Raw genomic sequence first — 25,228 nt, 5'->3', positions numbered from 1 at the left:
GGGCAGAAGGTGAGAGGCCCTGAGAGCCAAATGAAGGCATTTGGAGCGAATACAAAAGGCAGTAGGGGTGCTGGAGCTGGAGAGGGATTTGATGAAAGCCGTGTTCGGGAAGATTAATCTGGCAACCTGCACAAACTGGATTGAAGAAGGAGAGAGGCTGGAATCAGGGAGACCGGCTAGGAAGCTATTACAGTAAGAGCCAGAGGCGAGGTGAAAGGGGCCTGAATGGGGGCAGGGGCGACGGCAGCAGGATGGGGAACGAGATATATAGGTAGGCTACAATGGACAGGGAAGGGACAGGGCTGGGGACAGGCTCAATATGCTCTTCCGAGGGGAGAGAGGTAGAGTAAACAGCAGGTTGATGTCCAGATAGGGAGGCTGGAAAAGAGTGCCTCCTGAGGGTGAAGGTGGCATGCGGAAAGCGCTGGCTAACTTTTCATCTTCTCAAATTTGGGGTATTGGGAAGGGAGCCCAAAGGACAGGTCCTATGAAGCAAGAAGGAGGATAAAAGGTCAGAGATGATTTTGGTTTGTTAGCGAAACCCAGGAAAGAGAAACTCACCCTGGAAATTCTTACTTTGAGGCAACTCTGATCAAAATGGTGGAACAGGGAATTCTAGCCTCACCCCGAATCACATACTCATCTCTCTTTGCCCTCCAGGTGTCCCCAGCCTTTGTCCCCCAACTCGCCTGCCCCACCACCCCTGTGAGTCTCTGATACGCTCACTATAGTGGTTTTGCCCTTCTATCTCCTCACCTAGGAGAACTGATATTTGCAAATAAAGCCAAAAAGATTGAATAACACTTTAGTCAAAGGAATACATTTCTGACCATGGGATTTCAGGCATACGGTTTTGGGGGGAGGGAAAATGGTATGCAGCTGCTTCTTCCTGGCATCCTCTCTCCCTGCACATTTAAAAGCACAAGAAGGAAAAAAAAAAGCACAAGAAGGGAAAAGAGGACATGACTCTCTGGTAAAAAGCTGGGTTATTAAATACAATCACTACCAAACAGTATTTTCAGAGAGCACTTACATGTATGTTGTTAATGGCTAAAATGAGGCTTTATCCGCACTATACTTATGTAATTGAGAGTGGGCAGTAATGAATACACTTACAACCTGCCCCCATTTCCCATTCCCACTCCAGAGCCAAGTAAGAGCCACTACCTACCATTAGACTTGAACTCTCAGGAAAAAAAAAAAAAACTAGAAAAATCACTTTGGCTTGTTTTGTGTTTGCTGGAGCTACTACTAACTCTTGAGCCCTGCTATGGTGATAAAATCAACCTTGGAGAGCCAGTGTGGTGTGGTACAAGAGAACACATGATGGAAGTCAAGAGACCTGGGTTCACAATCTCAACTTGGTCACTGATCAGCTCACCTTTCTGAACCTCAGTTTCCCCATCCATAAAATGGAAATTGAACCAGATGATCTCCAAGGGCCTTCCAATTATAAGATTCTATTAGCCCCGTCGTCTAAGGCAGGGAGCCTCAAATTTCTTTATTTTATTTTATTTCATCCATTCATTGATTCAACAAACATTTACTCCACCAAGTACTGTGAAAGGCACCGAGGGAGGCAAACCTGTTTCTCACCTTCACAAAACTTACAGTTTGGGGAGGGAGAGAAGACAGCTAATTAAACATGTAATACCAACAAAATGTGGTATTACAACAAAGTTCAAAGCCTTAAAGGATCATAAAGAGGAGAATTTAGCCAAGCCTAAGGGGTCATGGAAAGTCTCTTGAATCAGTGGTATTTAAGTTGAGCCCTGTGGGAGGAGGAGAATCTAGCCAGACTCAGATGAGTGGGTAACAGAGTAGGAAGGGAAGAGTGTCCCAAGCAATGGGCACAGCATGTGTGAAGTTCTGGAAGTAAGAGAGAGCCTGGTGCAAATAAACAACTGGAAGGCAGTCAGCATTGCTGGAGCACAGAGACAGAGGAGGGAGTGGTTAAGCACAAGAGGTCCTCACGGCCCAGACCATGAAGGGCTTGTAAGCCACGTAAGAGAGTTTGAACTTTATCCTAAGAGCAATGGGAAGCCATTCAATGAATTTTGGCACCGTTGTAACATGATCAGATTTGCAGTTTAGGAAACTCCCTCTGGCTGCAGTGTGCAAAGAATGGACTGAGCATCCAGATTGCCCTTGCAATTTGGAGAATGGAATGAAACGTTAAGAGGGAGAAACAGGGAAAGAGACAGACACAGTCCACCAAAAATAAAATGAAATAAAATAAAAATAAAAATAGGGCTTCCCTGGTGGCGCAGTGGTTGGGAGTCCGCCTGCCGATGCAGGGGACACGGGTTCGTGCCCTGGTCCAGGAAGATTCCACATGCCGCGGAGCGGCTGGGCCCGTGAGCCATGGCCGCTGAGCCTGCGCGTTCGGAGCCTGTGCTCTGCAACGGGAGAGGCCACAAGAGTGAGAGGCCCACATACCGCAAAAAAATAATAATAATAAAAAATTTAAAAAATAAATAAATAAAAATAAAAAACACCCACTGCAGCTAGCTTTCCTCACTCTGAAACCAGAGCTTCTTAAGTTTGAAAGTAGCCAAACTGTGAATTCAATGGAATTCTGGGAAGCTGGACATTGTGTTTTATCTTTTATAGATGAGTAATTTTGCCAGGAAGCTAAGTACTTCCCACTCTACAGCGGTCGTCCCAACATCCTAGCACTAACACCAGGCAACTACTCCAAGCTTTCAAATTGGGATTAGCCAAATAATAACCACACGACTAAGTCGTCAACAAGAACAGGCCCACAGAGAGAAATAGACGAAGAGAGAGACAGAGACAGAGAGAGACAGAGAAACAGAGACACAGAGGAAGACAATAGCACCTGTTGCTATTGTGATTACCATGAGCTGCAAGTCCTTCAAAGCATGGATGGGCAGAGAAAGAGGAAATTGTTACTAAATGTTTTAATTTAGCTGCTAAGTGGCTGCACGATTCGGGCAAATCTTGAGACTCAGGTGTCTCATCTGTTAAATGAGCAAGTTGGACCGGATGACTCCCTAAAATTTCGTATTCCACTAGCTTTGTAAAGCTCAAAGATGATGCCACTGATGACTGGACTGTGTCTCTATCCGTGCATGTGTCTCTCTGTGTCCTGCACTCTTCATTTCTCCTATAAAGTCAGCAATTTTAAAGCTTATAACACCAAAGATCATTTTAAGAATATGAGTATATGTTGTCATTTTGCATCTCTCCCTCTCTGTGTCTCTTCTGGGTTGTCTGTTTCTCTGTGTTTTTGTGTCATTATTTCTCTTCTTCCCCCTTGCAATACTGGTTAAAACTTTTAATGTGCAAACTTCCTATATGTATTTAACCCTATTCATTTTCTCTCCTTACTCTTTCTCTTTCTTCCTCCCTCCCTTCCATCAATTCATTCCCTCATAGTTCTCAATCACCCACTCCAAAGCCCCATCTCAGGTTTCTATTTCTTTGATCTGTTATGACCTCTACAGGCATTGTTTTGTGTTGCCACACGTGCACTAAATAGAAGACAAAAACACAAAGTGGACATTACAGGCATGCCTACTGATTTACTAGAAGGCCATAGTTCGGTCTGAAGCCATCCCACACAACCCACAGAGCATTTACTTGCTGCCGACCCCCCCCCCCCTTGCTTCTTTCTCTCTGACAGAGACAGTGAGGGTAGGCTCTAGTGACATCCCATTCCAGAATGGGCTTTGTGGGAGTCCAGCTACCAAATTACCTTCCATTCAATCTGACAAGTATTTATTGAGCACCTACTGTGTGCCTAGTGCTCAGCAAGTTCCTCCAGGGACACCTGGGGTCTCCACACAATATAACCTAATCCTGCCACAGCAGGAACTCAACATTATTGCACTGGCTTTGTTCAGAAGGCTTGGCTGCGCTGAGATTACAGCCTGCAGACTTCATTCAACTCCTTTGGCTTGGAAATGAGGCTGCTTTTCAACAAAAGTGGGGAGTTGAATCAGCCTGAGGCTTTAATTCAGGGCATGTTCTCATTTGAACTTTGGAGTTACCTTGTGTGCATCAGAAGGGTACAATACATCGCTTACCTTCCGCAGAAGGTTCCTCTTGGGAGAGTCTTAGCGTTTCCAAGATGTCATTAAAGCCATAATCTGTCACTTTGAGTACAAAACGCCCATCTACCACACAGTTCCGAGACTTCAGCCTCCCATGAGCAAACTCTCTGTGATGTAAGTACTTCATGCCCTGCAGATGATACAAACAGGATTTATTTAGCAACTTATTTAACTATTTGGGGCTTTTAGAACCACTTTCTGAGATTGTTAATGGCATGAGCTATTATGATCTAGAATTCAGCCTTTTTCTCTTACACGCAGGCAAAGCAAAACTCTGACAACAAGAATCGTTTCCAGGTCCCTTCTAGCGCTAAAATTTTACGTTTTGATGAAGAATCATATCTTGTGGGCATAAAGAACTGTGTGTTATTGGAAGATTTATTGACATTTCAAACACAGATAGATCTACACATATATAATTGTCAAGAATTTGAAGATTCTGATTTTCCCCCAAAAGGTCTAGCCAAACTCTCATCTACTACTGGCAGGAATGGAAATTGGTACAGCCTTTTGGGTGGGTAATTTGGAAATAGCTATCAAAATGGAAAGTATGCGTACCCTGTGACCTAGGGATTCTACTTCTCCAAGGAAATGCTTTTGCACATGTGCACGTACACAAGAATGCTCCTTGCAGCTCTGCTTTATATTATATAATTGGATGTATAATAAATATCGAGAAGGGACGTCCAAATTGTGGTACATCCAACCTATGGAATATTCTGCAACAATTAAAAATAATAAGATCAATTTGTGTGTACCGATAGGGGACCATATCTAAGCCATAAAGTAAGTGAAAAGGAGTAAGTTGCAGAACTATGTGACAGTATGTATTTTAAACAACAAACAAAATCTATAATGTATGTAAATACACGAAAAATGAATTGCAAGGCTAATCACCAAATTGTCAACAGTGATTAATTTGGGGGGAAGATATGAAGGAGGATTGAGTAATTGTCAGTATTTTCCCAATATATTTATATCACTTGATTTCTAAATTTAATTGAATGCATTATTTTTATAATTAGAAATGTCTTATTTTTAGAATTTATATAAACTATATTAAAATTATATAAAATATATACAATTTATTTTTTATATATTTTTAATTAAAAATAGACAATAAAAAAGAAAGCTGAAAGCAAGAAAGCTGATACTGACTGCTACAGTTTGCTTGGCAAACTTATATGACATTCAAATGTGATCTACCAGGACTTTACCAGATGGGTTTAATCATTCACATATAAATACATCCATTTTCTAGTGCAGTCATCTCGGGACTGTTTATGCTGAGTCCTTTTAAGTATCTGGCTCTACTTTGCCACCTGACACCCCTTTGTATTTGTATGCTTTACATCTTGCACCCTAGGAAATTCTGTACTCCCCAGTACTTCCAAGCAGAGTCTATAGTGGGGGAGATTTCTCCCTAGGTGTCTAATGCTTAGGTTTCATTCATCACGGGTCTGAGAGGACTCATTTAGAGGACTCTCCCTTAACTCACGGGACTTTGCTTACAGAGTGAGTGGAAAGAGTATTAGAATAGGAATTAAGAGATTTAGATTCTATTATTAGCTCTGCCACTTAATAGACAGCTGGTAAATGTTTATTGAGTATCTACTATGTGTGGTAGACACTATATAACAAAAACCTCATTTAGTTTCTCTGAGCCTCTGTAAAAGGAGGATAATCACACTTCTTTTATAGAAAATTGGAATGAGATTATGTCTATAAAGCTACCTTGAAAAGAGTTAGGCCACAGTACAAGGGTCAAGACTGTGATTAATATGCAGGAAGCTCAATGACTATTGGCTATCCAAATCAGCCCACTACAAGTGCACACAGACACAATTTTCATATCACTCTAGGGAGTTCATAGACTCCACTGAAGCCCATCCATGGACCCATCTGTGAACCCCGTTGGCTGTTAACAGTCCTTGCCTCTGAGAATGGAGGTGCTGCCTGGTAGAACCGATGGTCTTTTGGCTTTCTGGTCATGCTGAGTTCCACATCTATACCTATGGTATAGACCTATGCAAAGACCCATCACCTAGTTCTAGACTGAACCACCTTTTAGAACGTGAAAGCCAGGAGATGGGGCTAAGCAGAACCAAAGAGCCTGGGAATGAGCACTTTCCCACATCCAGAAGGCAGAGAAATGGGATGGAAGAAAGGATTGCTTAAGGCAGAAGAGTGCTCAATAGCTATAGGAAGTAAAGACAAAAATCTGGCCCTCAAACAGGGGAGCAGGTGAGGAGCAAGCAAACTCTTTCTGTATCAGGACCTTATAACAGATATGGACAAAAGGGCTATGAGAAGAAGTGAGGGCAGACACAGGGAAGGAAGGTGGAGGAGTAAGAGCATCATAATGATCCAAGGCAAGTGAAACATCCCAAAATATTGAAGTTCTAATCTACAGGGAAAATCCTGGATTTTCAGTCTTTCCATTAACCTTGATGAGATCCAGCAGGAGTGATGATTTAAACATCCAATCTAGTTTCACATCCTGATTTGTCAGTATGTCTTCCAGGCTCCTTCGGGAACAGAATTCTGTCACAATGGCAAACGTCCCCGAATCATAGAAGAAGCCCACTAAAGGGTTAATATTCTCATGACGTAGGTCCTTCATCTGGAAACAGAGGGAGAGAAGAGAGTCACAGCTGTTCTGTCTCAATTGGAGCTGGGGCCTTCTTCCTGATTCTTTAGGGACACTGTGGAGTGGAGCTCAGTGACCCAGGAATACTAAAGAGGTTAGTACAGTAAGAGGTGGAATAGATTGTCTTTCCGTGAATATTCATCTATGCAGCATCTATTAAAATAAATAGCTTACATAAACATCAGGCCAAAGCTTACAAAATTTGTTTCAGAAGAAACACTTCGAATTTTGACTACATTTTACCTTTGTATCCATTCATTTTTTTCCACTAATGTGAGAAGCATTTAGTGTGTCTCAACAATGTCCAAGGCATTGGACTGCATGCTAGTGATATAGAGATAAACAAAATGAAATCAATATCCTGAAAGAGCTCACATTTAAAGAAGGGTGATAGACAAACAAACTGACAGCTGTATTTCCCTGTGAAGTGGTTTCTTATGGGAGAATGGGATGCTGGTAGAGTTCAGATGGTAAGTATCTAATTCAGTCTGGGAGATCTGGCTTCCCTGAGGAGGTAATGTCTAGACCATCATGAAGCGCAAGTAAGAGCTGACCATGTGAAGGTGACATGGTGGGAGGGGTTGAGAGTGAGAGCATGTTATGCTGAGGAAATTGCAACAGGTTTAGGGTGGCCAGAACACAGTGCAGAGGAAAGAATATGAGACACAAGGCTGAAGAGATAGGCTTCCCTGGTGGCGCAGTGGTTAAGAATCCGCCTGCCAATGCAGGAGACAAGGGTTCAAGACCTGGTCCGGGAAGATTCCACATGCCACGGAGCAACTAAGCCCGTGAGCCACAACTACTAAGCCTGTGCTCTGGAGCCCATGTGCCACAACTATTGAGCCCACGTGCCACAACTACTGAAACCCGTGCACCTAGAGGCTGTGCTCTGCAACAAGAGAAGCCACTGCAATGAGAAGTCTGCACACCACAACAAAGAGTAGCCCCCACTCAAGACAACTAAAGAAAGCCCGTGTGCAGCAATGAAGACCCAACACAGCCAAAAATAAATAAATAAATTTATAAAAGGCTGGAGAGTTAGACAGGCGCCACATCCTGTGCAGCTTTGAGAACCGTGCTATAGAATTCGAAATTAATATTACGGTCACTCAATAATTGTTATCTATTATTATTACTTTTTAATGGGGGATGAGAGAGAAAAGGGCTCCATTTTTGCTTCTAGATTTCTACTTGGATTCCTGGATAGATGGCAGTGATATACATCAATATAAGAAATTCAGGGATGTTTTAGTAGTGGATATGTTGGTGCCCCACCTATATCCCCTTTACAGTGCATCCTGCAGCTGCTGTAAATGTTGGCTGGTAACTCACAGTCGCTCCATTCTCTGGAAAATTGTCCTAGAGGCTAAGCCAAAGGGGAGCTATCTTACTTGAAAGGTTAGGGCCCACCCACAGACCTCTGCTAATGATTGACTGACTGGGAAAGGTACAAAAGTTCAACTCCCTCACCTCAAAGTGGAACTCATGGTATAACTTGTGCTCCAGTATTTCTCCCATAAAATCATACTGAAGCTAGTCTCAAGCTGAGATCACATACTTGCCGAGCTTTTGCTTCTGCCTCATCCTGCATCCTCACTCCTTTTCTCTTGAGAGCATTCTCTCAATGAGTAATTTGAACAAGAATCTCCATCTCAGGCTCAGCTTTTAGAGAATCTGACCTAAGACAGTGGGAAAGCAAATTCTGGGTGATGAGGACAGCTGATTAATTCAGTTTGAGACACATTAAGAATGAGGTGCCTATGGAACATCAAGGTGGAACTATTCCAAGGAGATAGTGTGTTCTAGCTAAATAGACTTGGGAATTGTAAACATGTAAATGGTAGATGAAATTAATGGGAGTGAATGAGATAACCCAAGGGAAGCACATAAAATAAAAAGAAAAGCGGGGGGTGAATATCAACATTTAAAAGATGGGAAAAGGAAGAACATCCTGCATAAAGACTTAGAAATGAGGCTAGAGAAGTGGAGAAAGGCTTATTTAGAACAACATTATGAACACCACAGGAAGAGTTTCAGGGAAGTGAGGTAAATGCCAGAAGGAATTTCAGGAAAATGTGATAAATACTAGAGAGGTCAGGTAAGATGAAGACAGCTACACCTAGACACATCATAATTAAACTCCTAAAATCTAAACTTATGCAGGCAGTCAGAGAATATACAAAAACCTCTTCATGATTAAAAAAAAAATTCACAGAAAATCAGAAGTCAAAGGGACATGTGTGAAAAAACCTTCAGGTAACATCAAACCCAAGAGTAAAACATTAAATTCTTTTCCTCTAGAGTCAAGAGCAAGACAAGGATGTCTTCCTTCACCATTTCTACTCAATATTGTATAATAGCATCAAAACATTGATGAGAAAAGTTAAAGAAAACTTAAATAAATGAAGATCTATACCACATTAATGGACTGGAAGGTTCAGTATTGTTAAGATGTCCATTTTCCCTAAATTGATTTATAAATTCATATAACCCCCTATGAAAAATTCCAGAAGGCTTTATTGAAGTAATGAACAAGTTTATTCAAGAACTTATTGAAAATTAAAATAAACTACCCTATCCAAAACAATCTTGAAAAAGAACAATTTGCAGGAGCTTATACCACTTAACTATAGGAGTTACTCTGGAGCTGTGATAATCAAGATAGTGTGATATTGGCAGTAGGGTACACTAATGAGTTAGTGAAATAGAGTACAGAGTCTAAAAATATACCCACACATATATAGTCAGTCAACTTTTCACCAAGTTGAAAAGTTAATTAAGTGGAGAAAGGAAAGCCTTTTTAAAATAATTGTTACTGGAACACTGGATATCGCTAAGGAAAAAAAAATTAACCATGACCACTATCTCAGTCCATACACAAAAACTAATTCAAAATGGATCATAATCCTAAATCTAAAATCTTGGAATTGGCAAAGATTTTCAAGCCGCAAAATAAAATCATAAATTGGATTTCCTCAAAATTAAAAATTTTGCTCATCAAAACCATTAAACAAACAATCCACAGACTGAGAAAAAATACTGTAAAACATATACCTGACCAAAGGAAGGTTATATAAAGAACGTCTACATTTCAACAATTAAAAGGCAAAACTCTCAATTTTTTTAAATGGGAAAAAATGTGAACAGACAATTCACAAAAGAAGATATACAAATGAATTATAAACACATGAAAAGATGCTCAATAACATTAGTCATCAAGAAAATGCAAATTAAAACCACAATAAGATAACATTTTATACACCGTAGAAAGGCAAATATCAAAAAGACAAATGTTGCTGAGAATTTAAAGCAACTGGAACTTTTGTACATTTCTGACAGGAGTGTAAAATATTGTAACCAATTTGGAGACCTGTTTGGATGTTTCATATAAAGTTATACGTACATCTACTCTATGACTCAGTTTGTCTATTCTTAAGCATTTACTGAAGAGAAGTGAAAATATATGTTCACAAAAATATCAATACTTGGACAAAAATGTTTATAGTTGCCTATGAAGAAATACTCAACATACTAATCATCAGAGAAGTGCAAATCAAAATTACGATATGATATCATCTCCCACCCATTAGGGTGGTTACTAAATTAAAAAAAAATAACCAGATAGTAACAAGTGTTGACAAGGATGTGGAGAAATTAGAACTCTTGTGTACTGTTGGTAGGATTGTAAAATGATGCAACTGCTATGGAAAACAGTATGGAGGTTCCTCAAAAAATTAAAAATAGAACTACAATATGATCCAGAAATTCCACTCCTGGGTATATATCCAAAGAATTGAAAGCAGGATCTCAGAGAGATATTTGCACACCCATATTCATAGCAACCCAAATGTCCATCAAGAAATGAATGAATAACATAAAATGGAATATTGTTCAGCCTTTAAAAGGAAAGAAATCTATTCACACTTTACCACATGGATGAACCTTGAAGACATTATGCTAGGTGAAATATGCCAGTCACAAAAAGACAAATACTATATTATTCCATTTATATAAGGTGTCTAAAGTAGTCATATTCGTGGAAACAGAAAGTAGAATGGTGGTTAACCCAGAATAGGTGGAGGGGAAAAAAGTGAGCTGCTATTTAATGGGTACAGAGTTTTATATTTGCAAATTGAAAAAGTTCTGGCGATGTGTTTAACAACAATGCAAGTATATTTAACACTGCTGAATTGTACATTTAAAAATAAAGATGGTAAGTTTTATGTTATGTGTTTTTTCTTAATTAAACAAATATTTATAGTTGTCTTATTCATAACTCCAAAAAACTGGAAACCCAGCCAAATGTTCATCAACAGGAAAATTATAAACAAATTGTGATGTATTCATAAAATGAAATACTACTCAGAAATTTAAAAAAGTGAACTGCTACTGATACCTGCAAAAACGTGGATTTAATCTTAAAAATACTATGTTGAGAGAAGAAAGTCAGGCACAAAAGAGTATATAGTCTATCATTCCACTTATACGAAATCCAAGAACAGAAAAAATATTAATTCATGATGATAGATATCAGAACAATGATTGCCTCTGGGATAAAAGAAATGACTGAGAAGGGAAACAAGAGAACTTTCTGGGGTGATAGACATATTCTGTATCTTGTTTTGGGCAGTGGTTACACAGATATATGCAATATATGCAATTATCAAAATTCACTGAACAGATAATTCATTCATCAAATTATACGTAAATAAAAAATGTCTTTTCGAAACACAATGAGACATTATACTATGAGAAATAAGCCAGTGACAAAAAGAGGTATCTAAAGTAGTCAAATTCATAGAAGCAGAAAATAGAATGGTGGTTATCAAGCGTTGAGGGTGAGTGGGGAAAAGGAGAGTTTTGTTTAGTAGGTACAGAGTTTCAGCTTTGCAAGAGAAAAGCTGTGACAATCTGTTGCCAAAAAATGTGAATATACTCAACACTTAGAGATGGTAATTTCTGTCATTTTATCATAATTTAAAATTAAAAAAACACAATGAGATACCCATAGAAACCTACTAGAATACTAAAACCAAAAAGACTGACAAGACTACATCATTGGTGATGATGTAAAGGGAGCTCTCATAACTAGCGTGTAGGAAATTAAACTAGGAAAGGTTTGATAGTGTCTTATAAAGTTAAACATATACTATATTTTAACATAGAAATTCCACTCTTAGGTATTTACCCAAGAGAAATTAAAATATGTGTCCATAAAAAGCATATTCGTATCAGTTTTCTTCACAATAGCCAAAATTGGAACCAGCCTAAATGCCCATCAGCAGGAAAACAGATAATTACATTGTGTTATATTCATGCAATTGACTACTACTCAGCAATGAAAAGAGCAAGCTATTTATACACACGATAACACGAATGAATCAGTCAGTATGCTGTATGATTCCACTTATATGAGGTTATAGGATAAGCAAAATTAATGCAAGATAGACCAAAAACCCAGAACAGTGGTTTTCTTTGGTTGGGGGGGGGGGGACGCAATAATTTACTAATGAACACAAGGGAACTTTCTTGAGAGAAAGAAATGTTTTATATCAGGGGTCAGCAATCCTCTTCTGTACCTATAGTAAATATTTTAGGCTTTGCTGATCATGTATAGTTTCTGTTGCATAATCTTTGTTTTCTTTTTTTACAACCCTTAAAAAATGTAAAAAACATTCTTAGCTCCCAGGATGTAAAAAACAGGCCAGGATGTAAAAACTCTGCCGACCCCTATTCTATATCATAATAGAAGTCTAGATTATATGGGCATATCTCTTCATCAAAATTATATATCTATGATATGAGCATTTCAATGCGTGTAATTGTACCTCAGAAATACAGAACTGCAAAATAACAACAATAATAACCAAGTTAGAGATGTGAGAAGTGGGTGGAGGTAGAGATGAAATAATAATGGTAGAATGTTGATAATTGTTGAAGTTGGGTGACGGGCATATGGAGTTTGTTTATATCATTCTGTTTATTTTGTGTGTGTTTGTTATTTTCTATAATAAAAGTTTTTTAAAAGAAAAGAAAAACTTCCAGGATGTAGCTGAAGCAGTACTTAAAGGAAGTTTTCTAGCTTTAAGTGACTGTATTGGAAACTAAGAACGGTTAAAATCAACTATAAAAACTTCCAGCTCAAAAAACTAGAAAAAGAACAACAAATTAAAAGCAAAGAAACTAGAAGGAAAGAAATAACCAGAATACAAATCAATGAAATAGAAAGCAGACATACAACAGAGAAAAATCAACAAAGCCAAAAGTTGATTTCTGGAAAGGATTAATAAAATTGATAATCTTCCAGCAAAACTGATCAAGAAAGAGAAAACACATATTGTCATTATCAGAAATGAAAATGGGAGCATCACTACAGATCCTAAGGCTACTTAAAAGATTGCATGAGCATATTATGTACAACTTTATGCCAGTAAGTTCGACAACATATATGGAATGGACAACTTCCTTTTAAGACATAACTTACTGAAACAGGTATAAGAAGAAATAGAAAGTTTGAATAGTCCAATATCTATTCAAGAAATTGAATCTGTAATTTAAAATCTCCACACAAAGAGAAGAACAATAGGAATCTAATTAAAGAGATTCAAGCAGAGAACTGACAAGATCAGGTTTGACTTTGATTCAGATTGCAATGTGGAGAAAAGATTTGACAATGATAAAAGTGGGTATGTGTAAAGACAATTGCCAGTGGTTGCCAGGGTTTATGGGGAGGAAGGTGTGAATAGGCAGAGCATAGAGGATTTTTAGGGCATTGAAACTATTCTGTATGTTACTATAATGGTAGATACATCATTATGCATTTGTCAAAATGCACAGGATGTACTACCCTCTGAACCCTAATGTAAGCTATGGACTTTGAGTGATAATGATGTGTCAATGTGTGCTCATGGATTATAACAAATGTACCACTCTGGTTCAGGATGTTGATAGTGGGGGAGGCTCAATTTTTCTGTGAACCTAAAACTTCTCTAAAAACTAAACTGTCTCTTTAAAAAAAAAAAAAAAACAACAGACAATTGCCGTAGCTCTAGTGGGTGATGACGGTGGCTTGGACCAGGATGGTAACAGTAAAAATAGAGGAAGAGAACATTGGACTTTTAAGGAAAATGGAGAAGCTCTGAAATACAGGTTGTAGAAAGTGAATTAACTAATGAAGTATTATAATGGACTTAAAGGATAATTTTAAGGGACATTTTAAGATGGAAACAATATACCTTGTTGCATGACTTTCTGCCATAATACTCAGCTGTTCAGATGCAGGCACAAAGAAAGTTAAGAGTTAGGGTCATCCTGAATATGAGTTTTATGTGTGTCCAAAAAGACAGAAATAAGAATGTGTTCAAACGGTCAACTATGAAATCTAAGGTGGGCATGAAAGAAGATAAAAGAAGGGCTTGTGGGATGGGAGAAAGTAGAGGTCAGTAGACAGGAAGACCCAATGTAAAATATAGGCACAGTTGAAAGAAGAGAAGGCTATAGTCAGAGAGTGTGATGTTTGAATCTATGATTTTGGAAGTGAAGCATTTTCAGTAGCAATTATAGATAATGACAAACCCCGAGGTATAATGATAGTAGTGGATGGCCAAAGTGAAATGGAAGAGAAGATGATTAGAGATTATATGGCAAGGAACTAAATAGCCAAGGTATTAGAAGGTACAAGGAGTATGCCACTCAGTTCCAGATGATGGGAAAGAACATGAGACTGGGAGACAGATACAGCCTGATTTTCCTGCATACGTCTTTGGAGAAGTTGGGACCCTAAAAGATGTTGGAAGTCATCAGTCCTTTGGCCTTCTGACTCCAGCTGTTTCCCTTTAAGGAATATCTATCTGACTGTACACGACTCCCTTCTATAGCTGGCTCACCAAGATGTGTTCTCCAGTCTGGCCCCTGATACTCAGTCCCAAAATTTTAAAATCATGAAGGCACATAGTAGTCAAAGCAGTGCTAGACTCACAGTGATAGCATCGTCAGATCCACTTCCTGCTTCATAAAAGTACTAGAAAGGAATTAGGGCCTTTCACATGGTAAATTCTGGAAAATTGGCCTTCACCCTAGAATTGAGTTACTATCTGCACCTGACATAGTAACACAAGTTAGTAAGGGGACACAAAAAGATGTCATGAGGATAATGGGAGCCAGTTTTCTAACTGTTGGAGAAAGGAGTTACAAATACGGAAAGGGAAAGGATAGAATGAACTCTGTGGCATTCAATTACAATTGGAGGTATTATGGATGATAGATAGATGATAGATAGATAATTGAATAAAATTAAAACCACTGGTATAAATGTATGAATAAATAAATAAACGGTAGAGAAGGTAAGGCTCTTTCTTACAATACAGAGCCAACAAATAAACATAGAAAGAATGCTAGAGTTAGAGAATCATCAATGGATGCTAAAATTAGTAGGTAAAAATTTGATCAAAAAAACAGGCTATTTATACAGACTCAAATGATCTCTCTACAAATTATGTATTAATTACAATGAGGAAAAAAATAACAGTAGCTCTACAGTGGCAAAATCTGGTAGACACCACCTAAACCAAGCAATAAGAGTTAATATCACTAATAATGGGACAACCAACATTATGTGCTTCCTAATACAAAGCACTGAAAAGAACACTGCATCACTTCTGTAGCATTCTGGCTGAAGATGCATAACCTAAATCTAACCAGAAGAACATGGAAAACACCCAAATTGAGGGACCATCTACAAAATAACTCAGCTGAATTCTTCCAAAAATATCAAGATAAAGAAAAACAACAACAACAAAAAGCTGAGACTCTGTTTCAGATTAAAGGCAACTAAAAAGACATGACAACCAACTACGATGTGCAAACTTGGATTGGAAGCTGGCCCAGGGAAAAATTAGCTATAATGTATTATGACTAATGATAAAATTAAAGTATGAGCAGTAGTTTAGATAATATTACTGTATCAATGCTAAATTTTCTGATTTTGATGATGATACCATAGTTATATACAAGAATGTCTTTGTTTTTAGGAAATAAACACTGAAGTATTTAGAGGTAAAATGGCATGATGTCTACACCTTACTCTCAAATGGTTGAGAAAAAAAGAATATATAGTCAACCCTCAGTATCCACTGGGGATTGATTCCAAACCCAGGAGGATACCAAACTCCATGGACGTTGAAGTCCCTTATATAAAATGATACAGCAGTACTTTGAATTCTCCCTTGAAGTGGTTGTAATATCTTCCTGATTCCCTTATATATTTAATGATTTAAACAAAACCTTTGACATGTATTCATTTTGTATTTGTGCGAGAATCATGATTTTATCCTTTAAAAAAATAATAGTTAACACATAATATTGGTTGTTATCAAACAATGTAATAAATACTTGTCAACTTAAAAAAAACAAAAATAAAATAAAATAGTACAGTGGGCCCTCCGTATCCGTGGGTTCTGCAGCTGCAGATTCAACCAATCTGAAGTTGGTTGAATCAAGGGGTGCCGAACACATGGACTCTGAAGGCCGACTGTACCTAAATTTATAAATAGAGAATGAAAAGCACTAGGAAAAATGTAAACAATTGCTGAATCTGGGTAGTATATACAGTAGTTCCTTGAATTATTCTTGCAGCTTTGCTGCAAGTTTGAAATTATGTCAAAATTTTAAATTACCCAAAAAAAGGTATCATGGACACACTCTACCTTGGGTCTTCTTATTTCCATACTTCTAGTTTATCAGCTGCCCCAGGTTTGGCATCGTTTGGCTCCATACTTTGGATCTAGCTCTCTGTTTAGCATCCCAGATCATCAAACCAGTGTGGGACTGCTTATTCTAGCTCTGACCTTAGTCACCCCTTCTGGATTCATCTCTCATTATTTTTCCTTCAGCTCCAGGCATCAGCACCACATGTAAGGGAAATACCAAATCATAACATCTCATTCTGATCCATGAGGCACATTGGGTCCCTCATGGGCTGCACCTCTTCCATTTCCCCATTTCCCTTGTTTTCTCACTTGTACAGCAGTCTGGATGTAGCAGGTGTCTCATTCAAACCTATTGGATTGATTTGAACTTGCCTGATTCATAAATGTGAAGAAATATATCATTATCTTCTAGAAATCCCACTTTCATGAGTCTGAAGGAACCAGAGACAGTCTCCGTAAATCTTTTATGAACTCAAAGTTCAAGGAGGAGTCAATTTTAAATGGTTTGAGAGGAAGCATCATCATCTCTGCCTTATGTACAGACTGCTTCCTTAAACAAACTATCCAAGGACTTTTTTTTTTTTTTTTTTTTTGCGGTATGCGGGCCTCTCACTGTCGTGGCCTCTCCCGTTGTGGAGCACAGGCTCCGGACGCGCAGGCTCGGCAGCCATGGCTCACAGGCCCAGCCGCTCCGCGGCACGTGGGATCTTCCCAGACCGGGGCACGAACCCGTGTCCCCTCCATCGGCAGGCAGACTATCAGCCACTGCGCCACCAGGGAAGCCCCCAAGGACTTTTTTAATATAATTGGTGGCATTGGGAAATCACCATTTTTCTTATGTAAATAGAAATTACCAGATGACTTTTCCAGGCCTGGCAAACGGAGATTTTGAATGATTATGGGATATGTACTTAATAATAATCAGATACCTACCATTTTACAAAGAAGCTATATGTCAGGAAATGTGCAAGATGTTTTACGTGTATTATCTCAACCCTGGGAAGTAGACATTAATATACTCCTTTTACAAATAAGGAAAGTAAAGCTCAGGGAGTTTAGGTGACTTTTCCAAGTTAATATATCTCTTAAGTGGTAGAGCTGAGAAGTGAATCCTTCATGTCTTTCTGACTCCGGAGCCCATACTTTTGCCATTGCATCATACGGTCGTAATGAGTCAGTAGCTACCTTATAGTTTCCCTGCACTGATCTGTTAAAGGATCTTCCTAACAGCTGGTATTAGTTACTTTGGAGAAACGATTGGTGGTTTCAGTGGGAATATATATAAGAGAGGGTTTCTCATACCATTTCAAACATATCACTTGCACTTGATTTGATGGATTTAATGTCTCCAAAATCTCCAGAGGGGAACTTTTTCAGCCACACCCAATCACCCTAGAAAGAAAAGGTAAAGATTGTTGGTGAGCCTTAGTTGCCAGCAGCTTTAGAGCAATGTCCCTTCCACATGAAGAGTCTATAGTTAGACCATCAACCTAAACAAGCGTTGTTCCTCCTCTCTCACCCTCCACCCCATGGACATTCTGTATTCAGAGCTAAAAAGGAGGTCACACAGAGAAGTTAAAGTTCCAATTAACTAAAGCAGGGAAACAATTGCAGGGATGCAGATGCCATCAAAGGAGTGATACTGCTCTCTGCAACGACTTCCTTAACTAACTGCAGAAAGTCCCGGGTCATTTCACTCATTCATAGCTAAGTGACGTAGCACCAGGTTTCCTGCGATTAATGGTGATGGTTAGTGGTTGCAATTCTCACTGCCTTGAGGCGTCTATGTCGAGAGATGTAGGGCAGGAGATGTAGTGCAGCAAATGTTTCCTGCATTTACCTTGATCCATTTTTCTCTTGTGGGACAGGTCATTTGGGGAGCCTGTTATGCTTTAATCATAAACTGATTGGCTTAAACATCGATTAAACATTTTTTATTTGGATGTACAAATGTACTACCATAGTAATAGAGTAATCTAGACTCTTTCAGAAGTCTATTTCTGACTTTTTAAGCACAAAACAGCTATTTCTAAGGCTGCTGTCAAGTCAAAAACAACAATTATTTTACTGTCTTCACTTTAACGCCAGTGCCTGATAGATAATTTTCTTCTACGTGCATAGCCTCAAGGATTCGTCAGTCACCAAGCCCTATTTAGTTTCTGTCCAGCCCAAATCTGAAAAAAGCAACACACAGATTCCTTTTTCTCTGTAATAATAATAATAATGCCTTACATTTGCACAGCGCTCTCTCCTCTTCAAAGTGCTTTCACGTCTATTACCTATAGTCTGGAGATTCCATTTCAGGCTGCACCAATTTGTCACCAAGTAGAGATAATAAAGCAGAGAGCTCTGTACAGTCAAATTCCGAGAATAAGAGAGTGTAGCCACTATCTTATTATGGAATATATCCAGCTGTGGCACTACATCTGGAGACCAGCCGGAGGCAAAGGCTAATAATGGGAGCTGCAGGCATCTGAGTTACTCGCCGTACTGGGTGTTAGAGGGTATCTTCTGGCCAAGGAGCTCAAAACCCTTTAACTAGGAAATGGCTTCTAGAGACCTTCAGCAGCTGAACAAAACTGTGCCAGCCAGGCTCACGCCCACAAAATTCAGAAAGGTAGTCCAGGACCAGTGCCTGTCTGTAGCAGATTGGTCAAAGTACCAAAGGCAGCTTTCCTGGTCTCTTGCCCAGCAATTCCCTGAGTGTGGCCCTAGACCAGTTACATCATAGTCACTTAGGAACTGGTTAGAAAGGCCCATCGTAAGGCCCCACAAAATCTAAAGGATTTTGCCCTTTAGAGAGATCAAAGGCTGAGGTTGAATCTGAAAGAATAAACTCTAACTGGGAATTTACAGTCAGCCCATGTGTGGGTTATACACTGATGTGTATATAGTAAAGCCTTCCCAGCACGTTTGCAATTATATTACATGGACCATGGTCACCGCTAGCTTCTACGGCAACTTTGTGCTAATTAGCAAAGGGTGCTTTCCCTCAAGTAAAAAAATAATGTGAGAATATTATTTTGCAGCCTGTGGCAGCCCTGTGATGTTGGGCAGCAGCCCCAGCTGTATATATCTGTGCATGTACCACACTCTCGTTGACTCATACATCCTCCAGACACCAGGGAAAACACTCCACTAGCAGCTTCAGTATTCTGCGTACCACCAAGCCCTGCCTGCCAGGTAAGGCCTCTTTGTCAGGTCCGCTACCTCATTCCAGAACTAGGCTGAGAGGCCAGAATCTCTTTGCTCACTCCTGCACCACTCTCATATACGTTACTGTATGTCTACAATGTGAATAGTACCCTCTTAGAAGTGGTTCCCTTGTGCAGTGTACAGCCTGAATATCAGTACTGGCAGCCCTGACTCTGCCTATAGCCAGTGCCTAATACCTTCTTCCTGGAGTCCGCCCTATTGCAGATATGGGTCCGCTTTCTCTCTTGCTTATTAACTTTTACAAGTAGTTAAGCAGAGCTTTTTTTTCCTCCCAAATCACCAAATTTGAGGGCTTCATATTTAAAGTAATTGAAGCCTGAAGAGATTAAATGACTTGCCCAAGGTCAGAAGGTTAGGTAGTAACAGAACCAAGGTCTTCCATCTCCCACTTTGTTGCTCTTTCCTCCCATGGGCTTTCTTTGGTTTGGGGGATTTGTGTGTGTTTGTTTCAAGATTTAAACAATTCTCATGAACTTTATAAGCAAATGTTTATTAAGTCTGTGTGTATCCTACTTTATGAGTAATGAGGAAAAGGGAGGATATGGGCCGGTTTTATCTTTACCGTGCATGCACTATTTGTTTTGTTTTTTCTTTTAAGAGAAAGAATGATAAAATACTTCACTCATCATTCACTTTTTAATTAAGAGGAAGAAACATCAAACTCTATCCACTAAAGTTTTTAGAAGTAATTTAAAGTCCATCAGTTTTGCACTAAGGCCCTGTTGTATTAACTAAGAGTCAAGAGAATTAAGTTCTAGACCTGGCTTTGCCTCAAATTCAGGGGTGGTCTTAGGGTAGCTACCTCATTGACCTGAGCCTCAGTTTCCTCACTGATAGAGCTGGACGACTTAGATGATTTCTAAGGTCCTTTTCAGCTTTGATGATCCAATTCTGTGATGAGAGAGAAAAGATGGTTGGTGCAAAGGAGAGGAGTGGAGAGAGAGCTATATGGGATATAGAAGGTGGGAAGATAGAAAAAAAGGCTCTGGAAAAGAGAGATGAATGGGGAGGGTATGCGGGGGAGGACAGAAATGAGACAAAGAGCAAAACACAGAAAGAGGTTGAGGGACAGAAGGAGTCAGAGAATGAAAAGGGAGGATCAGTTCAGTTGGTTCTCTCTGAGTGTGTCAGGGTTGCACTACTGCCCACCTCACCCCCTCTCCCCTAGACTGTGGCTATTAGAACAGATCCCGACATGTCCCCATTGCATCGGCCAGTCATTGCTCTTTCCCCAGCAGTCTGCTCAGCCGGCTTTCCTTTTACATCTCACAGAGTATCTCTGAGATAAGGGCTGATTTTCCTGTACAGTTCCGAAGGCTATGCATCTGTGTGTCCCAACGAAGTGTGAATCTGTGTCAGTGTATTACAATGTTATGGCATGTCCTAAAGAAGCCTGTCCTCTGTTATTAGGTATCTGCTACTCCAGGCACATTGTCTGGAACTTCCACACCTTCCAGTAAAAATTCTTATGAAAATTCGGTTTATTCTAAACAGAAACTAGATAATGAATCTTTAAAACATTCCTAATAGAGGGCTGTTTCAGAAGGCACACTGGACCTCTTTCTTTGGTCTGTTGATTCGATTGACTACCGCTCTCTCCCGGAGTCCCCGTTAGCTCTAGCTAGGCAGTTTTCTAGCTTCAACTGTCTTCCTTTACACCCTGCCATCAGCCTAATCTTGACCTCATGGCGTGGTATCATTCTCACTAACACCTTCCTTTTGTGCAGATAAAGTCCTCCTTTGGCCTACACAGTTCAGAGACACCCATGATCTGACTGACCAACAACAGGCATTATGGGAACTAACTCAACTGTCTGCTTCCTTCCAAAGTGAGGAAATATCTGACAAATTCTTAAAGGCCAATTACATACAGATGTTTATTTTCTCCCTTCTTAATTCTACACTATCACCTTCCAGCTCCACCAAATAAAACATACCACAATTAAACACATAAATTCTTCCACAGAATCAGAGATTCATAGCATATCTGGGCCAGAAGAGGCCTTACTCTTAGTTCAGCAATTCTCAACCCTGGCTGCACATATAGGGGAACTTTTAAAAGAAATACCAATGCCTGGGTCCACCCCATACCAAATGAATCAGAGTTACTATGCCTGGGCATAGGTATTTTTTTAAGTTTCCCACAGAGATTCTAATGAACAGCCAAGTTTAAGAATTTAGTTCAGCCCCTCAATTTACAGATGAAAAACCAAGAGACTGCCATAGGTATTGAGATTTACTTCAGAATCTTAGAGATGTCAATATATTTGTAAAGCCATCAGCCCCATTCCATTTGACATTCAGAAGATTATCTTGAGATTATCTTGCCTTTGGTCTTTGAGAGAGTAGAACTGTCAATTCCCCAATACCTCAAGTTTACATTTGAATCAAATCTCCTCTTTGATTAAATTAAGTTCAAGGCAAGATCCAGAGGTTTCCTGCTCCAAATTTAAGTCAACACACTTCAGGTACACTGAGAAAATATATGCCACGCTAATCTTGGTGTTTTTATGTAGCTATAAATTATTTATCCAATGAAGGAGAGCATTCACTTGGAAAATCCAATGGTGGACAACCTAAAAACTCATTCTGGCCTGTTTTGGACTTTCTTTGTAGTTACTATTGAAGTTGAGAGTGTTTGCTGCTTTGGGGAGTACCTTCAAACAAAACAAGGAAACCATACTGGGAAGGCCTTACTTAGGAGGGACAGAAAGGCAGTCTAGTTTCCCTTTTACCCCCTGCTTAACTCTTTCCTGCTGAGAAGAAACAGTTCGTCTCTCTAACTGATGCAAGATTTGTTCTGGTTGCCAAATTCCAGTATCTTAGAACAAGGGGTTGGGGGTGGTCTCTTAAAGCTTGAAAGACAGAAATTTAAGTGAAATAAAAAGGATTTCTATTTTAGACATCAGAAGGTAACCTTTTACTGCAAGAGGAAGTACAGGCTGAGGAAAGGAAAGAAATGAATAATTTTTTAAAGATTTCAGTAATATCAGAGAATAACAGGTAAAGGAAGAACAAGCAGTATTTGAAGGGAAGAGCTTGCCCCAAGCCTTACTCTATATAAGCATGTCTCTAGACATCCCATCACAAACAGTTCACTCAGGAAGTCATTTCTTCTATTATTATATCTATGTCTTCTGGAATAAGTGACATGGTTAAGTGTTTGGGCCTCACAAACTTTTTTCTGCATTCATAGTAAATACATGGTGTTGAAAGATCAATGAAGTTGGAAGTAAGTAGATTAGCTGCCGAGGAAAATCATCGTCAAAAATGTCAACCAAACAAGTCTGTAAGGGGATAATGGACAAAAAAACTTATCAAAAGGAAAGACTTACCAAAGGCCTCAATATTTTGGCACAAAGACTAAGTAAGTCCTACGTCACTGTCTCAATTTAAAACCCAAGAAGGCAGCAGATTAGATAGCTGTTGGATATCCTACCTCATAAATTGCTATGTTGGAGTTTTCATAGATAGCTGGAGTTAGACTCCCTGAAGAAAAGGAGAGCCTTGGGTACCTTCCACTTTGGACCTCCGACGTGATCTGGAAGCTTACACTGACACGACTTCCTCTCTGTGAAAGGATTAGAAAAGAAAGTCTATGAACAAAATTATCGTGATTAAGGACAGAGCATTGAGCTATGGTATAGACACTATGCTTACATGGTATTCTTTTTCTTTTTTAATTCCTAATCGAGTAACTCTATGAGTTGAGCTCTATAAACCTGAGATTGATTAATTTTTCCTATCCCCAGCATTTTTTAATGCTAGGATTGGTTCTGTGCTTCACCTCCGTATACCACAATTCACCTCCATATACCACAAAAGAAAGGCAAAGCTTTGCAGATATTTCCATCTCCTAGAGAAGATTAGCGCCATGGATTTTGGGGGACAAGAAAGAACGCCTGTCATAATTTAATTTGGGACCCTCATTTTATAGACAAAAATGAGAAAAAGATGAGAATCTAACATTTTGAAAAAATCAATGGAAAAATTAGGACAGAATCCCACTGTTCTGGCTCTTAGGCCTAGCTCTTTATGTTATACCATCTTGAATGGCATCCTTTTTTGTGCAGGCAAGATTAATGGCAGAAGATATCTCAGAAAGCTATAAGATGGTAGAGAGTGAGAAGATCATCTGCCCATGATTTATAAGTCTGATGTTTAAATAGGCCAAATTTCTTATTCCTTTATTTGTTAATTAGTACACATAAGTCTGATAAGAGAGGGCTAGGAAGTGTACAGTTGAATGACAAAAGGAAGGGTTATCTCCAATCTGTGTTAACTTTTAAAATTGAACATCTTCAACTGAACTTAATATCTTCAACTGAACCGGCAGATGTACTTCATATGAAGAAATAATAAGTCAACAAGTTCCTCATATCCTTCTCCACTTCTCTAAATATACCTTTCTTAAAATTATAGCAATTCAGAGTTAGCAGTTACATTTGGTATTGTCTAGGCCATTCCCCACCACCAACTCCAACACTCTCATTTTACAATGAAGAAACAGAGACCTAGAGAAGGACTTAGGGACTGGAAGAGGAACGTAGATGTTATGTTTCCAGTCTTGTGTTCTTTGTACCACATCATGCTTTGTTTCTCTCTTGCTTGCCAATAAAAATTAATCTTAAGTAGTTTCACACACTCTGCCCTTAACAGTCTTTGATAAACTGAAGATCACCAGTTGATTTAGCCCCGAGTTCAGTTCATTCTACCAAGACAAGACAATCACAAAGCTCCAAGGCAATAGTAAACTATACTTAGCCCCTAATGTGTTGAAGTCCCAACAGCTCAAGATTCAGACAAGGTGGAAAACGACTCTTCACATATCCCTTGCATCAACCTGAACTCTCCTCAACAGAGCAAGGCCAGAGAGGAATCCACTTCCCTTTCATTCTTTATTTTCATATCTCAGCAGGAGCACCTAGATCTGTATATTGAGATATAAACCTCTCCATGAAGGGCAAAGGAGAAAGCAAGAGAATCTGCCAAAATCCACATATATTTGGGCTTCAGCTTCACTTTCTTCTAAAAACTTCCTTTCCTGACCTGACTTCTACTGACCTGCCAATTCTTCTAGACTGAATTAATTTTTTATTCACCAAGAGTTTACACTTTCAGACATTCCATTTGGATGGAATTCTTGCCTTGGCTTCTTGACTGATTAGACACAGCCAGCTGCAAGTTTGTGACTACACAGCAGTTAAGGAAAATATATGCTCCCCTTATCTTCTTCCATAAGAACCCATGATACAAGCCAAGTGCCACAAAGGATCTGGAGGCCAAGGGCTATGTTCTTCTAGGTAATGCCATCCCTTTCCACCTGGGCCAATATAGCAAAGAAAGAAGAAGAAGGAGAAGGAGAAGGAGAAGGGGAAGGAGAAGGGGAAGGAGAAGGGGAAGGAGAAGGGGAAGGAGAAGGGGAAGGAGAAGAAGAAGGAGAAGGAGAAGGAGAAGGAGAAGGAGAAGAAGGAGAAGAAGAAGGAGAAGAAGAAGGAGAAGGAGAAGGAGAAGAAGGAGAAGGAGAAGGAGAAGGAGAAGGAGAAGGAGAAGGAGGAGGAGGAGAAGGAGGAGAA

General features: G+C 39.3%; 1 protein-coding gene across 1 annotated transcript in view; it reads right to left on the bottom strand.

Annotated features, from left to right (window-relative positions):
- Positions 1–25,228, bottom strand: part of GUCY2F (guanylate cyclase 2F, retinal) — a 78,634-nt gene that overhangs the window by 24,256 nt on the left and 29,150 nt on the right. The window contains exons 7-10 of the mRNA XM_067722691.1: positions 23,092–23,223; positions 17,739–17,828; positions 6,526–6,702; positions 4,053–4,209 (exon numbers count right to left, since the gene is read on the bottom strand). Coding sequence (XP_067578792.1) covers positions 4,053–4,209; positions 6,526–6,702; positions 17,739–17,828; positions 23,092–23,223 — 556 coding nt within the window. The remainder of the gene's footprint in view (positions 1–4,052; positions 4,210–6,525; positions 6,703–17,738; positions 17,829–23,091; positions 23,224–25,228) is intronic.

Source organism: Pseudorca crassidens, chromosome X (genome assembly GCF_039906515.1).
Source record: "Pseudorca crassidens isolate mPseCra1 chromosome X, mPseCra1.hap1, whole genome shotgun sequence".
NCBI classification, from domain to species: Eukaryota; Metazoa; Chordata; class Mammalia; order Artiodactyla; family Delphinidae; genus Pseudorca; species Pseudorca crassidens.
The sequence above is the reverse complement of the archived record's forward strand: the minus strand, read 5'-3'. Positions and strand labels throughout refer to the sequence as shown.